We start from the raw sequence: 20,057 nt of genomic DNA, 5'->3' as shown, positions 1-20,057 counted from the left end.
TCGGACAGTGTGTAGCAACATTAATTCTGTCCCTGCACACGCCTGTGACCCCATTTCTACACCTTCAGTCCTGGAAGTGACTGCCAACCTTCACGCTGTCATTCTGCCCACTTGAGAACACACGACTGAACTGTATAATATCACATATTAAATCATGTAAATCGTCTTGGGATGTTGAAAGATGCAGATAAGGTTATAGAAGCCTTACAGTGAGGAAGCTTATGTGGCTGTTCATTTGTTTTACTCTCTAGTGTTTAAGTATTTGGGCATTATGATCACTAGGCAGGCTCAGCTTGGTTGAAATCTGAGTAGGCCAGTAGTTCTGTGCCTAAGCACTTAAAGAGTTTTAACACTAAGTTACATTATATTTTTATTTTAATGAACAAATCAGTATTTGTGGTGATATGTATTAAAACTATGACTGTATATAAAAGAATGTAGTATTTTTATCAAAGAAATTGTGAAATCTCACAAAAATCTACTCCCCCCAAAAATTAAAAATCTCATAGAGGACATTAAAATCTCACAAAAATAGTTATTTTGGTCCAAACAATACCGATCAAAATAGTGTATGATCAAAACTGGTTTGATCCAAATACAATCTGGTTGAAATAATATATGGAAACTATTGTTATTTAAATTTGAACAAACTACATTATTCATTCGTGTTTGCAATTATATTGGGATAGTGCAAGAGACACATTCCTAAATAGTCTGGTGGTAGTTTTGTGAAATGAGATCATGCCAATTAAACAGTATTTAACAAAGATAAGAGCCTGCGTCTCCAGCAGATGCGATAGCAATCAGTGTGATTTCAGCAAGAACAACTCCTAAGTTCATATCAGGTTTGCTGTTGGAATTTTATTTGGTAGTAGGAGATAACAGTTGTAGTTGAAAGTTCTTAGCACCACTGAAAGTTGTATTTATCAAGTCAATTTGACCTTTGTTAATGGGCTTTAATTAGAACTCAGACTTTACAAGCAGAAGATTGAGATTAAAATAAATTAAGTACTATAGAGATAAGGAATTATATTGGTCTCTGAGTGATTTTTAAGGCAATGATATGCTTCTTGTTAAGTGAACCAAAAGTACAAAGGTGACACACAGCAATGACATTGTTGTACCAGAAATGTGGTTAACCAGCTTTGCTGTCCCTGGGAAGTACCACCAGACTGATGCTGGGCAGGGTAATTCTTTGCTCCAAAAATGTCTTCATGGCACTTTTAAAGTTCGGGAGAGAAGCTCGAGGCACACAGAGACTGGAGGGAAGTGAAAGTGAGAAAGAAGTAAAGAGGAAACAGCTTGTGGCCTTCACCACAGTTGTTTGGAGCAGAAAGAAACACAGTGAAGCAAACCTGCCCATGGTGGGGAGCTGATGACTTCAAAAATGTTGCCATGAGGGGTGAACAGAGAGAGGAAACTGGAGAGAAAGGCTAGAATTGGTTGGGGGAAGTTTTATAGTCAAAGGGGTTTGCAACAAGAAGAAATATTGTGAAATAATAAAATTAGACAAGTCACCTGATCCACATCTTCTGCTGGTGATAATTGCATATAATTGTAAATCAGTGCTTTGATATTTCTCCATTTCAATGTAAAAAGGGGGAAATTACATAGTTGGCAAGAAAATTCATCTCTCCATACCTTACTAAACTGCTTATTTGTCATTCGTGTGAGGAAAACAACAACAGAAGTGTTTTGTTGGTAAATGAAGTATCTTTTACCAACAAGCAGGAAAAATGAACTCTGCAAAGCTTCCTTATTTAAGCTGTACAAAATATGAGACAACACTTTCAGGCATAGACATTTGAAATTAGCTACCAAACACATTTAGATTGATTTCAGAAGCTGTTGGATATCTATAGCTCCTTGTTCTTCCATCCAAACATTTAACAGGTTTCCAGCTATCTCATCTTGTCTGACCTTTAAACTACATGAACAGTCATGGTGGAGAAGTCAAAAGAGGTTTGAATTAATCTTTTTATTTCTTGCTTGCTCTATGGAAATCTTAATACCACTACAGATAAGACAACTCACAGGTCAGATAATGAAAACTGCAGCATCAAGAGCTGCACTCAGCAATGGATGAGGATAATGAACACATTAAAGCAAAGCAGAACATCGTGGGCAGAGAAAATGTCCTCATGGCTTAGGGAAAGCAGAGTTGGGCAGCTCTGGTTTTTTGCCAGATCCTTTTCAGTCTCTAACACTGCTGAAAAATCCCTTACTTGACTTTGTGTATAAAGTAAGTCAACATCTCAATGCACACACACTCACTCTTTCTCTCACCTATATGCAAATCCCCACTTGCACATATATGGTGTACATGTGCATTTATGTGTATGTATCTGCATATGTGGATTTTAGTCCTTCCTCTCCTACAGCCTTCTGGTTCATTCCTGCTGTTTATTAATATTACTAATTCCAACAAGGTCTTATATTTTCTTTTTTAATCTTCTTTCTTATTTTGTTATCTGCTGCTCCTTCAGTGCTTTCCAAAGATGGACCAAGACATTGTCCTAGTGATCCCCTGGAGTGAAGATCAGCCATTGGACAGGCAGTGGGTTAGGAGGACAATGTATAATGAGTGTATCAGAGCAGTCTGCAGCACAAATTGTGTTTTGAATAGAATAAATATGTATATTTCTAAGAGCTCAGTCAGCTTTAAGAAGTGATGTTAAAACATTTTGGGAACAATGGTGATTTAGCTGACAAAATCAGATTTTAGGGTAACCCCATAGGAAATTGCATAATATATAATTGTGCAAAGAATCTCTTTATCCTTCATGGTCAATGGAGCCTATGATTTGCTCTGCAATCACATGCTTTATATTGAAATAATTCTCTTCCCAGAGGATTTTAAAATTAACAACATTGGACTCAGTTAAGTACCTTATCTAGAAACAAAAGCATGAAGTTAAAAATCTGCCTTAATTTAAATGAATCCTGCCATGCTTTCAGAGTGGTTTCAGGTCACATACGGGTGAATATGGTAGAGTGACTATTTGTGAAGAGATATTTAATTCAAAGATGTGCCACTCAGTTGACTCTGGAATAGCTTGGATGTTAAGAAATACATCCCATGACTGTTCAGCGATGATAATTTCTTAACTCATAGAATAGCCCAGTTCAAATCCACAGAATGAAAGGAAAGGATGATCCCCTGTTGTGAAGTGTTTGTCACTCCCAAAGAGCCAAACCCAGAACGGTGGGTAGAGATTTTTTTTTCTTCTCCTCTCCTTACCTGCCAGACAGGACAAGCATCACAGGCAGTGTCCAACATTTCCCTGGAAAGCTGCAGGGATGTTTCATCCCCCCTGCCTGTGCCTCAGCCCCGTTCATCGGGAGCAAACAGGCGAGTTACGTTTTTCTCACTTTCCCCTTTGAACCGATAAAAGAGTTAATTTTCATGCGAACGTGCAAGAATTACGGTGTGTGTGCAAGGGATTAAAGATCAGCTATTATAAATTGTCAATCTATAAGCCACCGGCCACCGGTTGCACTTTGACCTTATCTTTATATGTAACAGGAAAAAGCTGTTCTGAGGCCAGACAGGGGGGGAACCACGGCGGCGACTGGAGCGCCGGGCACAGCAAGAACCGGGAATGTCATCAGCCATGGAGGCACTGTACGGCAGGAATAAAGAAGAACACCCGGAGCCCATAAAAGCCGAGGTGCGGGGTAAGTGAAGGAAAATCTGTTCTAAAACGCGCCGCTGTTTTGGTGTTTTCCGACCCGTAAAAACTGCGACGCTTGTTCACCCCAGGCAGCGCTGGAAAGGGAAACCGAGCGAGGGAGATACGCGAGGGAATTTTGTTTAAAGGACTGATCTCAGATAATGTTTGTGAGTCTGCTGGGGGCTTTTTCTCACTTCACGGGCAATTCTGTGTACTTTTCAAAAGTCTATTTGAACAGGGCTCACCGAAGTTGGTGGTGAGGGACGAGAGCGGGATTTGATCTCGGCCGCTCCCTCCCCCATGGCGCTGCTCCGGCTTTCGGTTTCTTTCTCTGGAACTCTTCCCTCCCTCTGTCCGCTCCCACTCTTCCCTGGCTCCTGGGGAGGCTCACTAAAATTCGGGCTCGTCGTCAAGCAGCAGCACTGGCTGCCACCGGGTAGCGTTAAAAAGAGGGTTGAGAAGTTAATCCAGTAAAAACTGAGGAGTTTCCCTCAGCGGGACAGTTTAAAGTGGCTCTCTAGGGAGGAACGCTTGACCGGCCTGTTATTTGTCCTGGTTTCTTTTACTTTACAGAAGACTTTTTTGCTACAGCTACAGAAGAGGTTTGTTGCCGAGAACCCCTGTTTAATAAATCTCTGCTGTATTGTTTGCGATATGTAGTCCAAGAAATGTAAGGAATCTTACACTGATTGTGAAGTCACTTCCCAAGTACAACACTTAAAAAGGTGACAATTAAAACTTGCACGACTTTGTTGTTGTTCAGTTTGGTGGCTGAATGGGAAAAGATTTTGTGTCAAGTCAGACAAAGTGCTTTGCTATAATGGCCTTTCAATTATTTTATGCCTTTATGGGTTTACGCCTTTCAATTATTTTTTTCTCAAGATAACTACTTATTGAAACATTTGAAGTTGTTTGCAAACAAGCCATTTATCAGATCTGATCTCTATTATGCAATAGTTTATTTGAACAAAGACTGCATATTTCAGAAAATAAAGTTATGTATACAAAATATTCCTATATATAAAATTTCATCGCTAAAGAAAACTCAGAGAAAACCTTGACCTCTTTAAATATTTTGCTAGTCCTCAGCTCTGCCAATATTTTGGCTCCTTGTTACTCAATATGTACACTGTAAATATCAACTAGTACTTTTAAGATCAGCTGCAATTTAACCCATGCTCTCCATGGCAGTCATGTACAGCTGTGTCTGAGACTCTGTTGCTACAATAGTTAATAAATATCCAAATATTTGAGGGTTTCCCTGTGTCCTCACGTGGCAGGGAAAAGAATAAAGTCTAGATTTCTAAAGCAGTATAACACTTTAGGATGCTGACTGGGACCAAGTGTGATTTACCAAGTGATTGGTACCAAGTGTGAAATGGTTAATTCCCACTAAGATGAATTTTCATCTGAAAACTTCACTAGCTGACCCTTTGCTCCATGTTTTCCATACTGAAAATATGCCAGAAATTACACTGAATTGCTCCAGAAGTTTCAGAAGCTGTATTAAATCCAAAGTGCCTTAAAAAGAAGATCCTCTTTTCCCTCCGTTTATCTCTTCCAGCAAAATTATTTTATTGGCCTGTCCTGAAACTTTTTGAGCATCATTACTCTAATACATAGGAATAATCTCTAAACAAAATTTTTAGCCCTAGGAGCTGCAGGATGTTGCCTGAATTGCCCATAACATGGGAGAAATAGCAAAGCTTCAACCTGCTACTGCCAGATAACAGGAAGTATAGAAAGGGAAGTGGCAAGAAGAGAAACACTTGTATCTTAGGCACGTAAAAAGACAACTTGTTCAGCAGTTAATGGTCAGTAGTCAGCCAAATGAAAATCATGGATCTATTTTGAATATATGCTTTCTTAAGATCATAATCCTATTCTCTCTGAAGGATTTTTTTTCTTTTGCTAACTGGTGATTTCTCACTGTCTTCCCACCAGCTGTTTTTAGTTACTCAGGTTTTGTGCAATTACCTGTATTAAGGGTTAAACCACGTTCGTCATACACAAAAAATGTACTATAATTGTTGCTTTGGAATTTCTTGTGTCAGAGAGGGAAGTAAGGTTTGGTTTTCCAGGATCTTCTAGGGGTAAAAAAGAAAAAAAACCAGAAAATGAGGAAAAAAAATTCTTCATCTGTTGTGTCAACAATTTTTTATCTTCCTCATGTATTCCAGAACTGTAACCCTAATGAAGTTATGCCCTAATGATGGATGATGGCTGCCCAATCCCTGGAATTGTTCAAGGCCAGGCTGGATGGGGCTTTGAGCAACCTGGTCTAGTGGAAGGTGCCCCTGCCCAAGGCAGGGGGTGGAACTAAATAATCTTTAAAGTCCCTTCCAACCCAAACTATCCTATGAATCTATGATTCTAACTGTGTGGAGAAGCAGTATGTAATTTTAAATGTTCCCTCAGGAGGCATACACAAAGAGAAACAAGTGAGGCTTTTCATTTAATATCTGTTGTGCTTTTGTTCATCTCTTTAACCCCAATGACATTCTTTAATTGTTGTCATTCTGTGAGTCAAATGGTAGGTAATATTTTTCTTGCAGGGATTTGATGAGGAGCATTTCTGATTCAAAGCTCAACAGTACTTACATATTTTCAGTATAATATTCCTGCACTTTATTTGTGTACGAAGCACCACATTATGACTAATGTCACAAAAGTACTCCCAAAATGACACTACATTATGCTGTGTAATTTAATTAATGGGATTTTTACTGGAATTAATTTAGCCTGAAGTCTAAATTGATATCTTGAAGGCCAGTGCAAGTCATCTAACCCATAAAATATGTTTCTTTCTGATAAGCTCTAGCTTTTCCTGGCACGAATAAAGGGGTTGAAATGTATCGCTGTAAAATCTGAGTGCAGCAAAGAAAAGTCCAACTTTATTTGCATCCTGATAATTAACAAATTACATTCCAGCAATCTCATCTTCTTACAGCAATCTCATATAGCAATAGTCATGCAGAATGTTACATTTGTGAGCAGAGGAAATTTTGGTGAACCCAAACTCCAACATAATTGTATAGTACTGCAAATCTTAACACACCGGTAGTCTGTGTGACTATATGAAACCTTTGCCCTTCAGAAAAGTGTCCTGGAACAGGCCCCTCACCTAAATGAATGGCTACTGGTAACTCCTTTCTGTTTATAGGTCAGCTGCCCACTTGGTTGCAAGGGATCCTTCTGCGGAATGGCCCAGGGATGCACACCATAGGGGACACCAAGTACAACCACTGGTTTGATGGCTTGGCTCTGCTGCACAGCTTTACGTTCAAAAATGGTGAGTTGTTGCACATCACACTAAAAACAGCCCCACAACTCATATTTTGGTGCCTTACGTTGCTAATTCTGTTTTGAGCTGGATTAGAGCGTTTGAGGTTTTTTTCTGCAGAGTGGCTTGTGTGGGAACTGCTGTGGGGAAAGTGTCTCCAAGCAGCCTCCCACCTCCCTGTCTGGAGCAGGAGTGTCTCTGCAGGGCTGTTATCAGGGAGATGTTATATTGTCCTTTTTTCAAGAGTGCCAAAGTTCAGTGTTGACAGCACAAAACCAGCTCTGGGCAGGTCACTGCAGGGCAGCCTTTGCCTTCCACCCAGAGCAAGAAAACCTCTGCTGTTTTAAAATGGATCAGCCCTGTAATATCTGGAGATTTTCTGTTGTGGATGAACAGCCTAATTTCAGGGAAGACTGACATCCCCTTTGGGGATTTGGTTGCAGCTATAACAGCTGCCAGCAGAATAACTGGGCCACTGTGTCACTTCACACATCAAACCTCACTTAGGTATATTTGACACCCCTACAGTCCATCCTCCTGCTTGTCATCTTTATGGGGAAAACAGGCAGCTCCTCTATCCTAAACAATCACATTTTTTTGTTTTCTGTTAGAGCATTTTTCATTCATTCAACTGTTTTACAGTGTGTTTTACACCTAGATTCTTGTGGCAAAAAGTATGTATCTATAAAAAAAAAAAGGGATTTACTCTTGCCATCCTCCAATCCTAGTGCTTACTTTTTAGTTTTCATTTCTGTGATTGGAAGCATTAAATGCAACTGCAGGATCTCCTTGCCTGTCCAGATCTACATCCTTAACAAAATAACCTATAAAGAAATGGTCAGTGTTTTTTAAATTACCAGTATGTTTTAATTATCTAAAGCAAACAGAGCTCACTTAGTTCAAGTGTAAGGGGCCATTAAATATTTTAGGGCAGACATTGATTCCTTCAAGCAATTTGTTACTCTCTCATAACTAGATTTTGCCAAAACAGGAGATTTATCACACCTATATATGGATTGTATAATTAATCATTTTTGCACAGAGTGTTTTATTTTACTGGAACAATTTATCCAAATCCTTTCTTTCCCCTCAAAATCCCCCCAGTACTGCCCAAAAGTGTTGGGAGTCAGGGCATCTTGACAAATTGCTACCAATCTCACAAAGCCTGTGAGATTGTTCCAAACTGTTGTCAGCTAAAGGACAGCTGCTCGAGAAACTTTACCTAATTTGCTAATTTTCTGAAGAACTAAGTATAAAATGTGATGGAAACCTGTTTGTTGTTCTTCAGGTGAAGTTTACTACAGAAGTAAGTACCTCCGAAGCGACACGTACAACTGCAACGTAGAAGCAAACAGAATCGTGGTGTCTGAGTTTGGGACTATGGCTTATCCAGATCCATGTAAAAACATCTTTGCCAAGTAAGCAACACTTTCCCCAACCAGATTCTTCTGTCTGCTTCTCTCCCTGTTTACCCTGACACATCTGTACAGTAATAAAATTTGTTGGGCAAATTTACAGTTACTAAATATTGAGAAGGCCTCTGTGGATCAGTCTAAGGCAAACACTGTAAATTGATTTTGTCACCAATATTGGCTGGTTTATTCACTCAGTGCAAACAGATTCTGTAAAAAACAAACATTTTCTGTAAAAAACAAACATTTTCTTTCTCGAGCGTTTCGCAAAACTTATGATCCTCTGTAAGAGGAGAAGCAGCAAGAGAGGAAAAGATCACAGAATCACAGAATATGCTGAGTTGGAAGGGGCCCACAAGGGTCATCAAGCCCAACCCTCAGCCCTGCCCAGGACTAAGAGATGGGGAAGGAATTAATGCAGAGTCTATTCAACAAAAAGAAGAGAAGCATCAATAACTGCAAAAAATCAGAAAAGCTTTTTGGTTAAAGCTGATTTTACAGGGAGGCGAGGTGTGAGCCATCACGTTATCCTTGGTCTTGTAAGATTGGCTGTAGGTATTCCCTAACAAATGCCAATAGCTCACCCCTCTCTACTTCCTGGCTGAACCTCAAACATGATATTTGGTAAGAAAACATGCAGGAACAGTTCTTGCAAAACAGCTGATATGTTGCAAGTTGTTCCCCTGAGATCAGATGATTTTCTTCCCTCTTCCAGCAGTAATTGAGTAACTGGCATTTTAAGTTCAAAAGGGATATAAGCAAGTTTGTCTTGGCTTCCAGGGACTATGATAAAATCCTACACTAATAAGAAAAACTTTGGAGCCCACGTGTGAAGTTTGATCTTTGAAATCATGATTGTGATATGGGATAACACTGGGAACAAAAATATTCCTTCAGGGAGTATATGACTATCTATTTATGAAAGCATGCACTGAAAAACCTTCCAGATTTTAGGTAGGAACTGCTAGGCCAAATTTTCCCAAGGAAGGCACAGGGGAGTGTGTAATTAGCCCATCCTGCTAAAGCAGTGCCTGTGTTAGAGCTGACAGCAGGGATGGGCCTGGATGCCCATTTGTGCATGGAAAAACATTTGCTTGCATGTCCTTAACCCTCCCCCAGGCCAAGGGCATTGGAGAAGTCCATCTCCTTTTCTTTTCCACCCTTTCCACCGAGGCAGTGTGGGAGCTGCCAGGAGAGGGCACAGCAAAGGGAGACAGCCCCAGGTCACACTGCCCGGGGGACTTGTGCTCTGTGCAGGGGAAAGCAGCTCCAGCTTCCAGCTCTAACGAACCCATTGGGAATTTCCCTCTGTACAGGGCATTCTGCTATTTGTCTCACACCATTCCTGAGTTCACAGACAACTGCCTGATCAACATTATGAAAGCTGGGGAGGATTTTTATGCTACCAGCGAGACCAACTTCATCAGGAAAATTAATCCGCAGACTCTGGAGACGTTGGACAAGGTATAAACCTCTGCCTGTCCTTTTAGTTCCTTGTCTGCTAGTGAATAAAGTTTCCAGCTGACTGATAAGGATCCCTGAACACATGCAGGACACAAAGTATTTTTCTTCTGCTGTTGCCTTGCTTTTGAAATCACGGCAAAGTGAAATAGTGAAGGTACCAGATCTTTCAAGGACTCGTGAAATCAAATTTAAATCCCATGTGGTTTAGGAAAAGCGGGGCTTTGAGCAAGTTCACTTGTACATAATCTAGCAAGGTTGCAGGAATAATACCACAATCACATGATTATTTTGGATAATTGCCATTATTATGTATCTCAGTTATAAAATTATTTACATAATTATCAAGTCAGTAGGTCAGTTATATGACTACTTTTCAAGAACCTTATGCAAGATATTACTTAATTATCAAAATGGAATCTTGATATATAGAAATATACAGTGAGGTTTTTTCTAGCATGCAGTACAGTTTGAGTACAACTTCCAAAATTTAAATCAAACAGAAATCTCCAGCAGGTTGCCAGACCCACAGCCCTGTTAAATAAACTGATTCCAGGGTGAAATGGGAATTCACACAGGAATTTCTTTAGCTGATCCTCCCCTGGTGTTATGTGGCTGCAAGGGAGGTGTGACTGTTATTCAGATTCTGTAACTTAGTTTTAGCCTTGAATTAGGAAATCATTTAACTTAAGCCATTTGGTTTAAATATTTAAATTTCAAGGTCATTTGAAAATGGGGTGCCAATAAAAGGCTGCCGGTGCTAAAAAGCTGGTGGATTTGTGGTGTTAGCTGAGATCAATTTTAATTCTCTTACACTTCTCTCAGATCTCTTATTGTATCATTTTCCAGGTTGACTACAACAAATACGTAGCTGTAAATGTGACAACATCTCACCCACACTATGACAGTGCTGGAAATATTCTCAACATGGGCACTTCAATAGTTGATAAAGGGAAGACAAAATATGTTCTATTTAAGATTCCTTCCTCTGTGCCAGGTAAGATATGTCTTTTATTGGTATTTTCTAGAAACTTGTTAGCAATTTCTTTTCTTCTGAGGGTAAGGAGGAGGGATACAGCTCATCTAGCTACCAGTGGTATTCATTTTCTTAATTTCAATTTATTGTGAACTTCATGTTAACTGCTTAGCCTGTCTGGGCATGTGCTCTTACAAAGGTTCATCTTGAGTCCTGTACAAACAGGGTATTTCAGTAGGAAGGACCTTACTTTCAGATGAAGATTTTAAAACCAGTTTTCTCTATAGGGCAGTATATATAATTGGAAGTTGTAAATTTTAATTTCTTCATAGATGAAAATTCTCACAAAATGCTGATACCGTGATGATAGGGAAGCAAATCATACCTAATATAGAGCAAATTCCTCTCTAACCTGGCCTACCCTGGGCCTTGCTGAAACACCATCCTTTGTTCACAGAGCAAATCCTTTACTCTGTTTCCTTCAAATAATATTTTGTGTGTGTGTGGTGTTGTTTAAAATCAGCTGCTAATGGGATGCCTGTCCCTTGCTGAACAATCAAGAGGCCTCCAACAGCTGCAAGATCAGTTTGTATTTTCTAGCTGGGGCTCAAACAAAGTCAATATAGGTCAAGCAGGAACACCTCCTTAGCAGTTAAAAAATGTGGGGACTCCTTTTTGAACTCCTTTTAAAAGCTACTGATTTAAGTGAACACCTTTCTCCTCTATGCTGGAAATTCTGAAGGCAGTAACCAGTGGAATCAAATCCCAAGACAAGGGAGCTCTGCCTGAATGCATCTGGCATTGTGATTTCACTGTGTTGCTTCACTGGGATGCAAACTTCTATGTTAATTATACAGTAGTAAACAAACCACTTTCTTAACAGGAAAATGCAACTAAAAGTGAGAGGAACCTGTTCTTCTATGCATGGAAGAAATCCAAGCGCAAGTTTGGATAGGAACTTATTATAAATATATTTTTATTTTTGACCATTTTTGTTTCTATTCAGAACAAGAAAAGAAGAAATCTTGTTTCAAACACCTGGAAGTGGTTTGCTCCATCCCTTCTCGCTCTCTGCTCCACCCCAGCTACTACCACAGCTTTGGCATCACAGAAAATTACATCATCTTCGTAGAGCAGCCCTTCAGGCTGGATATTGTCAAAATGGCAACTGCTTACATCCGAGGGGTGACCTGGGCTTCCTGCCTTGCCTTCAATAAGGATGACAAGGTATTTTTCCTGATGCTGAGCAAGGGAATCAGGCAGGCCAGTGACCTCTTCCATGCTGTTCTGTTTCATCTGGTTCATTCATTTCAGTAGTCCCTCGTTTTTTTAAACCCTTGGCTTTCGTGTTGCACAGTTTGTTTAGAAGTTGTCTTTTTTTGAATGCTATCTCCCATGTCCAGAAATTTCACAAATAAATATGCTGAAGCTCTTGAGAAAGAGGGTAGTTTAGAAAGTAGGTACTGTTAGAAATACTGTGTTCTAGCAGAGAAATTCCAACCTGCACCAGCATCTGAGACACATCCAGTTGCTCCTGGCCCAGACAAAATGCTGTGGATGAGATCTGCTCTGGGGGCATTGCATGTGATAGAACCAAATTGGTGGAGCAGCCTGCACTGAACAAAAGGAGAGTCTTTCACTGTGGCAACTGAGGGAAAAAAACCTGTTTTCTGAGGACCATGTTTCCACTTATTGATGCTCTGGCCATCAATAAATGGGACTTGCTGGGGTACAGGGCATCAGCACAGAGCAGTACAGAGACCCTCGACCAAGGCAGATTTATTTAACTTAAAAAGAGAGCAGGGGATTTTCCAGGTTTTACTGGAAAATTTCAATCCTCAGCCTAGCCCAAAAGTAATTTGCAATAGTAAAAGGAGCTTAAAGCTCTTCCACACTCATTTTATTCCAGCATTTTTTGGCCTTCAGGTTGGAACCTCTTGTCTCCCAGCAGCAAACCCCGAGCTCTTACTGTGCTTCAGTAGAGAGACAGTGATTAGAATGGTGATGGTTACCATTAGAAAACAGTTTTCTAAATAGCTATTTGCTGACTATGAACAGTTTTCAATAATGTTTTTTTATCTTTCAGACTTGGTTTCACTTTGTAGACAGGAGGACTAAAAAAGAACTGTCCACCAAGTTTTATACTGATGCCATGGTGTTTTTCCACCATGTAAATGCTTATGAAGAGGATGGCCACATTATTTTTGATATTATTTCCTATACAGACAATAGCTTATATGACATGTTCTATTTAAAAAACATGAACAAAGACTTTGAAGAGAACACCAAGCTCACCTCCATCCCGACCTGCAAACGATTTGTTGTTCCTCTACAGTTTGACAAGGTAGAAAGAAAATGGCTGTTTAACGTGTTCTTTGATCAGTACTTTAAAATACATCAGTGTGATCAATGGGTGAATTACTAGTTGCCAGCCTTTATGTGCAAATTTCTGATTCTGGGATACACAAAATGGGCAGGAGGTTTGTTTTGTGTGTGTATTGTGAGAAATGGCAGCAAACAGCTGGACACAGTTACGTGGATCCAGGTGCTGACACCATCCCTTGTGGAGAACAGGGCTATTGGGAACGTGGCATTCTCTTACCAGGGAGATTATTTGTTAAATGCCATCAAACACAAGCAGATATATCACCTTGGCTGCTGGCTGCAAGGGCATGTGTGAGGTTTTTCACAGTCTGTTCACTGCACTTTACTGGAAGCCTGCATTTAATACACACACGCTCCCAACCATTGCGGTGGTTATATTAAAGTAAGAAGATTTCATTTAAGTGTGAGATACACCAGGAAGAGAAAAGATTTTATCTTTCAGTTTAATTTAAAACATCATTTTACATCATTGTTTGCACAGAAGATCTTATACTGCCCAGCAACTTGGGCAAGTTTCTGCCTGATACTTTTGGAATGGATATTACTTTTTCTTTCTACATCCTGGAATCTTGCTGCTTTGTTCATGTTTCAGAAACAGCTCTGCAGCACTGACAAAGGATGTGTTGGATCACACCAGCTGTTCAAACTACCCTGTGCAACCTTAAGAATTCAGCAGTAGCATATTAAAAGAGTGTATTACACCTATTTTTGCACTTGATTTTTAGCAGGTGCAAAAACCTAACATTGGTGACTTCTAGTGGGAATTTGATACCCAGTTCTTTGAAACCCATCTTCATTCATTTAATTCACAAATTTGTTGTACTTTTGGAACATAGCCACATGTATCTAAACCTTTCTAAGGACTCAGTGTGATTCAAAATGATTATTCTATGATATATTAAAATACTCTGAGTATAACAGGATTTCTCATGAAAACCTCACAATGTTACAAGATAAACACCATAAGAAGGATCTTCTTGAAAGCTGATTATTTGTTTACTCCCCACATTGTTTATATTAATATCAAACACGATGAAAAATCTAAATTAGAAGCATATCCTTACAGACACAAGGGTTTTCAGTGTATATCTCTTTCAGGACGCTGGAGTAGGTTCTAATTTAGTCACAATTCCCTCTACTGCAACTGCTGTAAAGGAGAAAGATGGGATCTACTGCCAGCCTGAAATACTGTGTGAAGGTGAGACATAACCATCGTACAGATCTCAAATACATTCTCCTACACACACAGAAGTGCACTCTAATAATGCCTGAGAGCTGTTCATATATGGAAAATCTTTATAAAGCAAAGGGAAATGACACACTTAATGACCATGCTTAGTGTAGATATTGACAGTATCTTTTTCTTCTTTACTGCCTTCCTCTGGGTCTATCCAGTAATACATGACCCTGAACATTTAAATGCCTGATGTTACATCAGTTTTGTGTTAATACAGGATCCCAAGTCTGATCTCACATCTATTAATAGGGCTTGCAAATCTACCTGTTACAAGAGTCATTTTAGTTAAATGGGTCTGTTATAAATAGCACCTTCAGTTTTTACTGTATTTTATAAAGATTGCCTTGAAAAGCGGATTTTTAACCTTTTTTCAGGGGATAATAACAGGAATATGCAAATAGCATATATTTACCTAAAGTGAAAGTAATGTCTTAGAATGGTAGCCTCCAGTTTTATCTCAGTTGTTCAGGTCATATATTTATGAAGAAATTAAAAAACCCACACCAAAAAAAACCTTCATGAATTCCAGTATAATGAATCCCTAAGAATGAAATATTGTCAGTTTTTGAACTAACAACCCTGGCTTAATTTTATTAACACCCGTCTTCTGCTTCTTAGAAATTCAGACATACAAACTCTATGCAACATCTTTATTAAATAGTGTCAGGGTTTTCCACAGGGCAAAACTTTCTGGAGATTGGTATATGTAAATGTACATTTCAGTTATTTTTCTTTTCTTGTTCCTAACTCTTGAACTTTATTTTACCCAGGGATAGAACTGCCTCGCATCAACTATGACTACAATGGCAAAAAATACAAGTATGTCTTTGCAACAGAAGTGCAGTGGAGTCCAGTTCCTACAAAGGTAAAATTAACATTTACAAAGTCAGTGTTTTCCCATTTGTGGGTCATTCACACGCAAAGAAACATGAAAAGCCTGAATTCTTATGAGGGTAAGCTCATGTTGTACCATTTCCCTGATAAAGTATTAATAAACTCAGGCTTCTTTCTCCAGCTTTCAATTCCCACAAAGACTCTTGAATAGTTACTGAGACCCTCAGTTTTCTGCTCTGTTGGGCTGAACCTTCTGTAATGTGCCAAGAGCTACAAAGGAGAGAGTAGGAAGAAGTACTGATAGATGTACATATTTAATACTTTTTTACCTTTACAAAAGCTAACAAAAAATAAGACATTGCAACACTACCTAATAAACTTTAAATATTAAAACAATATCTAATTTTTCAGAAAGCTTTCTATTTTATTGGCTGGTTCTCTATTAGAGGGTAGCAAATGCTTTGTTTACCTGTGCATGATGCCAGCTTTTCAGGAGACAGCCTTTAGTGTTAATATTTGAAGGTAAGAATGTTACACAGACAAACTCACTCTTTACAGTTCTTGTTCTGTGACTACAAGGCAGCACAAATTGAGGTCACTGTTGGTTCTTGTATATAATTACCACAACTGATTACAAAATAAAGCTGGATTTCTGCATGATGCAAGAAAATTTATTGCAGCATATTTGACAGAAGCTCAAACAGATCTGCAAGTTTGTGATTTCCAGTGTAGATAATCCCTGATTGACTTAAACATAACAAAAGAAGCTGTTAGGAGATTTTCTTTTTTACATCAGTTGCACTTTAATGAATGCAAGCACAACCACCACCACATATAATCCACATATAATCCAATATAATAAGGTAAAGTCTGTCAGTGAAATTGCTGTAATCTTGAAGTTAGACAAGAGAATTCTTCCAAATTCTTCCTCCACTAATCAGAATAGTTTCACTTTTGTGTAAACATATTTTTTTGGCTTAAGATCAAAAGGGAAAAGAATAGAACTGCATCTGTGTGGGTAGAGAAGAGGCCTTAATGGAATTGAACTGAAAATGCCAGGCATCCTCTCTGGCAATTGGTTTGGCCACTCAGTGAGATGAAAATCCACACTCTGCTCCTTCAGTAAATTCCAGTGTCTGCCCCACTGGTTTAATCTTTACCCCTCACTATGAATAGCCTTGGTTCTGGCACATGTACCCTACTGCACAATAGAAGGCCTTGAGAAATAGGGAAAATAATTCACAGGATTAGAAAATGTTTTCTGCTCTACTGCAGAATCTCAGTGAATTGGCACAAGGACTTAAATGTTCTGGGCCTTGGACTCTGTATAGTGAGGGCATTATTTACACTGAAGATCTCATGATCTGTTAGTATTTGTAAACTATAAATGGAAGGTGCAATTGTAATCTAACGAAATGAAAAGAACGTTGTGTGATTATGCAGCCACTAAATATGACTCCAAAATGTAACATTTTCCAGGTGTTTCCTTCTTGTGCCTTGTTGCTCCTCAACCCTTAGCACTGGTGCCCCCTGCCAGCTGTGTGTTCACATTGTACCTTTGGAAAAAGCTACTGTTGGGGTCACTGACGTTTTTCTTTTCTGGTCACAACAATTTAGATTGCAAAATTTAATACCCAGACAAAGGAAATGCTCCACTGGGGAGGGGAGGACTGCTGGCCATCAGAGCCCGTCTTTGTTCCCAGCCCTGATGCAAGAGAAGAGGATGACGGTAAAATAACGACAACATTCCGAAAGCTGGGGTTACATGAGTTTTGTATTAAATCTTACAAGTTTCATTGTTCTTAGTCAAGAAAGCTGGGTTCATGCTTCCACTGGGAGATTAAAATTAGCACCAGCCATTTTATTCCTGCAGACAGAAAACCAAAGTAACAATAGAGCAAAATCAGCTTCGTAATGTCTCAACGGAGCCATAAACAATAAAACCCGTGCTTAGGACTTTCCAGAGAGCCACTCAAAGATGGATTCATCAACAGTGGGAAGTCAGTGATGTTACCAGTGAGAACCAGTGGCACTGCAAGTATTCCTGTAATCTCCATCCAGTTCTGTTCTCAGCTGAGCCCTTGCAAAGGCAAATGGCAAACAGCTGAGAGGATGAGCCCAAAAAATACCAGGAACAGTTCGGTGTTGGTTTGCTTGTTTTCCTTCCCAATGAACTGCAGGCAGACCAGCAGAAAGCACAGAAGAGAAGCATCCATTAGTTCTTGAGCCCTCTCAGTAAACTACTGGATCTAGCAAAGCACTTAGTATTCTAAAACTCTCAGGAAATAAGACCTGTTTCCTGACAGTGTTCTCTTTCCTGCTTGCTGTAACTATTATATGCTTCTAATTCTTCATTTGTACATCACAGGTGTTGTTCTGAGCTGTGTTGTGAGGACTGATCCAAAGAAAGCACCCTTCCTAGTTGTCTTGGATGCTAAAACGTTCACAGAAGTGGGACGAGCCACAGTAGATGTAGAAATGCATCTGGACCTGCATGGAGTGTTTATACCAGAGCAAGATTTGAAGACTGAGACTGAATAAAATGCTGTTTGTCTTATTGCACAGACCGAGACAACCTTCTACTGAATGGGGGATAATATCCTTCAGGAACAACCTTCTCTTATGACAAGAAATGACTAATTATAATCTCTTCAATATCCATATATAATCTCTTATAAGAGATAGCAATGACTTTTGTTACAAATTATTATATGCACAACTGGTCTATCACTATTCCAAAAGAAGAATTACGAGTATGAAGTGCTAATGTTTTATACAACTCACGGGGCAGGGAATAGGAGACAAAGGTAGCAAGAAATGTTTTATTTGAGCAGGCTCAAGCTTTGTGAGGCAATGAAGTACTGTATTTATAGGGTGACGCATGGCATGAGTCACAGATGGCTGCAGGTCATGGAACTTCCATGGACTGTTGCAAGACTGCAGCTGACAATGAAAGTTGTCTCCTGCCAGAAGAACCTCATGTTAAACTATCTACTATATTAATAATTCATGACAGTGTATTCTCTTGGTGCTTGATTTCTTAAATTCCACCATAACCAAAGTATTATGTCGAGGTGCTACATTTTTCTTATCCAGAATCCACAATACTGCAGCTTTGCTAGTCATTTCATGGTGTATTTCGCACTTTTATGTTGACAAAACCAAGTAACTTTATTGAAATAGAGTATATATTTTTATGTATCATTCAATTATACTTTAGTGATACTCAGTCTTAAGCACTTTGTATTTAAATCAGTTTTCCTTGAGGACAGTATCTGACATTTCATGTAACTAGATGATTACGTTGTGTAAAAGATAAAAAAGAATTGTAGTATTTATTAATATTGCTACTCGTGTCTGTTAATAACAGTATGTATGTGAATGAGGGCAGTGTATTTCTAGCAGAATTCAATACATATGAACAACAAACTGTTTAGGGAAAGAGTGAAAGATCTAATCTAGTCTCATCTGAACCACACAGAAGCTGAAACTATATACAAGCTGTTGGTGCCAGAGCTGAGCATTTGCTTTATGTCTGCTTAGGAGCATCCCTGTTCTCACATGGGTTTATCATTGCCTGTACCTGATGCTTCCTAATAAAAGTGCCCAACTCTCACTAACAGGCACAATTAAAAAGTACATTTCAACATCAAGTTCATAAAGTGCCAAGTACAGTGGGACTGGTTTTTGTTACAGGAATGGCATTTCCTAATCCCCTGAGTGTATTTCTGTTTCCCTGTTCGGGGCATTGATTTTTCTTTAAATTGGAGCTTTTTTGCTTTGAATTGTATTTTCCTGTTGTAGATACCTTTACTGTTGGAGGCATCTTTACTGATGGAGAAAACCAGGTGTACATCCATCCATTTAGGTGTTCATCTGGTCTGTCCATATCACCACACTGCTCAGGTATCCCTCACTTTTATACACACATTCTCACAGTGTCTGTGCTGCTCATGCTGTTTTACAGGTAGGAAGCAGAATGAAATCGTTGTCATTTATTATCTCCCAAACACATGAGAATCTGGGCCTTGGTGACTTGTCCATGGTTACCTAAGATGTTTAGAGCAGAGCAGGAACTGCACCAACATCAGCCACGGTTCCTGTCTGCTCTGTAACAACTACAACTCCGTTTCTCTGCTTAAGTCTTTGCACTTTATAAGTATAAAGAATATACAGGCTATTTTTAATGTTAAAAAAAAAGTCACTGTGGTCAGGTTTAGTTAAAATATGCAGTTTTGGGCATTCAGAGGTTTACATGTTCCACAGAATGGAAATAAATACTTCAGTAAGGTGTGTCTGCAGGAATAGTCACCTTTAGTGTTTCCAAGGCATGTTAACACTAGTATCTAAGAGAACTTTATCTTCTATAGAAGAAATTGAATTCCATTTTTGTATGTAATATGGAACTGGTATGGAAGGAAAGATTTGTGATATTGGCAAAAGACACCAGCTCTGGAGTTGTTTCTTTTAATCTGAAAAAGTTTGGATTTAACAAGTGCCCACAAATATTTCTGAAACTCTAAGATGGCAATGAATCAAAAGTCTAGCTATTATTATAGATTGTATTTTAAGAATTTTTATTCAGAATTTCTTCTGTAGAACTCATAGGGTTATGGTTTTGGATGATCATGAGTTTGGACACGGGAATTAATTGACTTCTGAGGAACTAATTCTTACTGGTAGAGATGACATGATAGGGGAACACTCACCATAAAAGCAACCTGTAGTCTAAGAAAGTAAACCTGTTATTTACATTCATGCAGAAATAATGTAGAAAATAAATTGTAAGAACTTG

At 39.0% G+C, this 20,057-nt stretch overlaps 1 protein-coding gene across 2 annotated transcripts; it reads left to right on the top strand.

Annotated features, from left to right (window-relative positions):
- Positions 1 to 3,493: 3,493 nt before the first annotated feature.
- BCO1 (beta-carotene oxygenase 1) lies at positions 3,494 to 20,057 on the top strand. Of its 2 annotated transcripts, XM_027684998.1 has the most exons (11): positions 3,496 to 3,678; positions 6,838 to 6,966; positions 8,246 to 8,375; positions 9,686 to 9,833; positions 10,680 to 10,827; positions 11,813 to 12,033; positions 12,893 to 13,150; positions 14,290 to 14,389; positions 15,199 to 15,293; positions 16,880 to 16,991; positions 17,631 to 20,057. In XM_027684998.1, the coding sequence occupies exons 1-11, from the start codon at positions 3,603 to 3,605 to the stop codon at positions 17,801 to 17,803; spliced, it is 1,590 nt and encodes a 529-aa protein (XP_027540799.1). In that variant the 5' UTR covers positions 3,496 to 3,602; the 3' UTR covers positions 17,804 to 20,057. The 2 variants fall into 2 exon arrangements, with proteins under 2 accessions (XP_027540800.1, XP_027540799.1); XM_027684999.1 differs by lacking the exon at positions 16,880 to 16,991 and having other exon boundaries at positions 3,494 to 3,678; positions 17,631 to 17,755.

The sequence above is a fragment of the Neopelma chrysocephalum genome, unplaced genomic scaffold, assembly GCF_003984885.1.
Source record: "Neopelma chrysocephalum unplaced genomic scaffold, ASM398488v2 Primary Assembly neopelma1_68, whole genome shotgun sequence".
Lineage (NCBI taxonomy): Eukaryota > Metazoa > Chordata > Aves > Passeriformes > Pipridae > Neopelma > Neopelma chrysocephalum.
Note: the sequence above shows the minus strand (reverse complement) of the source record. Positions and strands in the feature narration are given on the sequence as shown.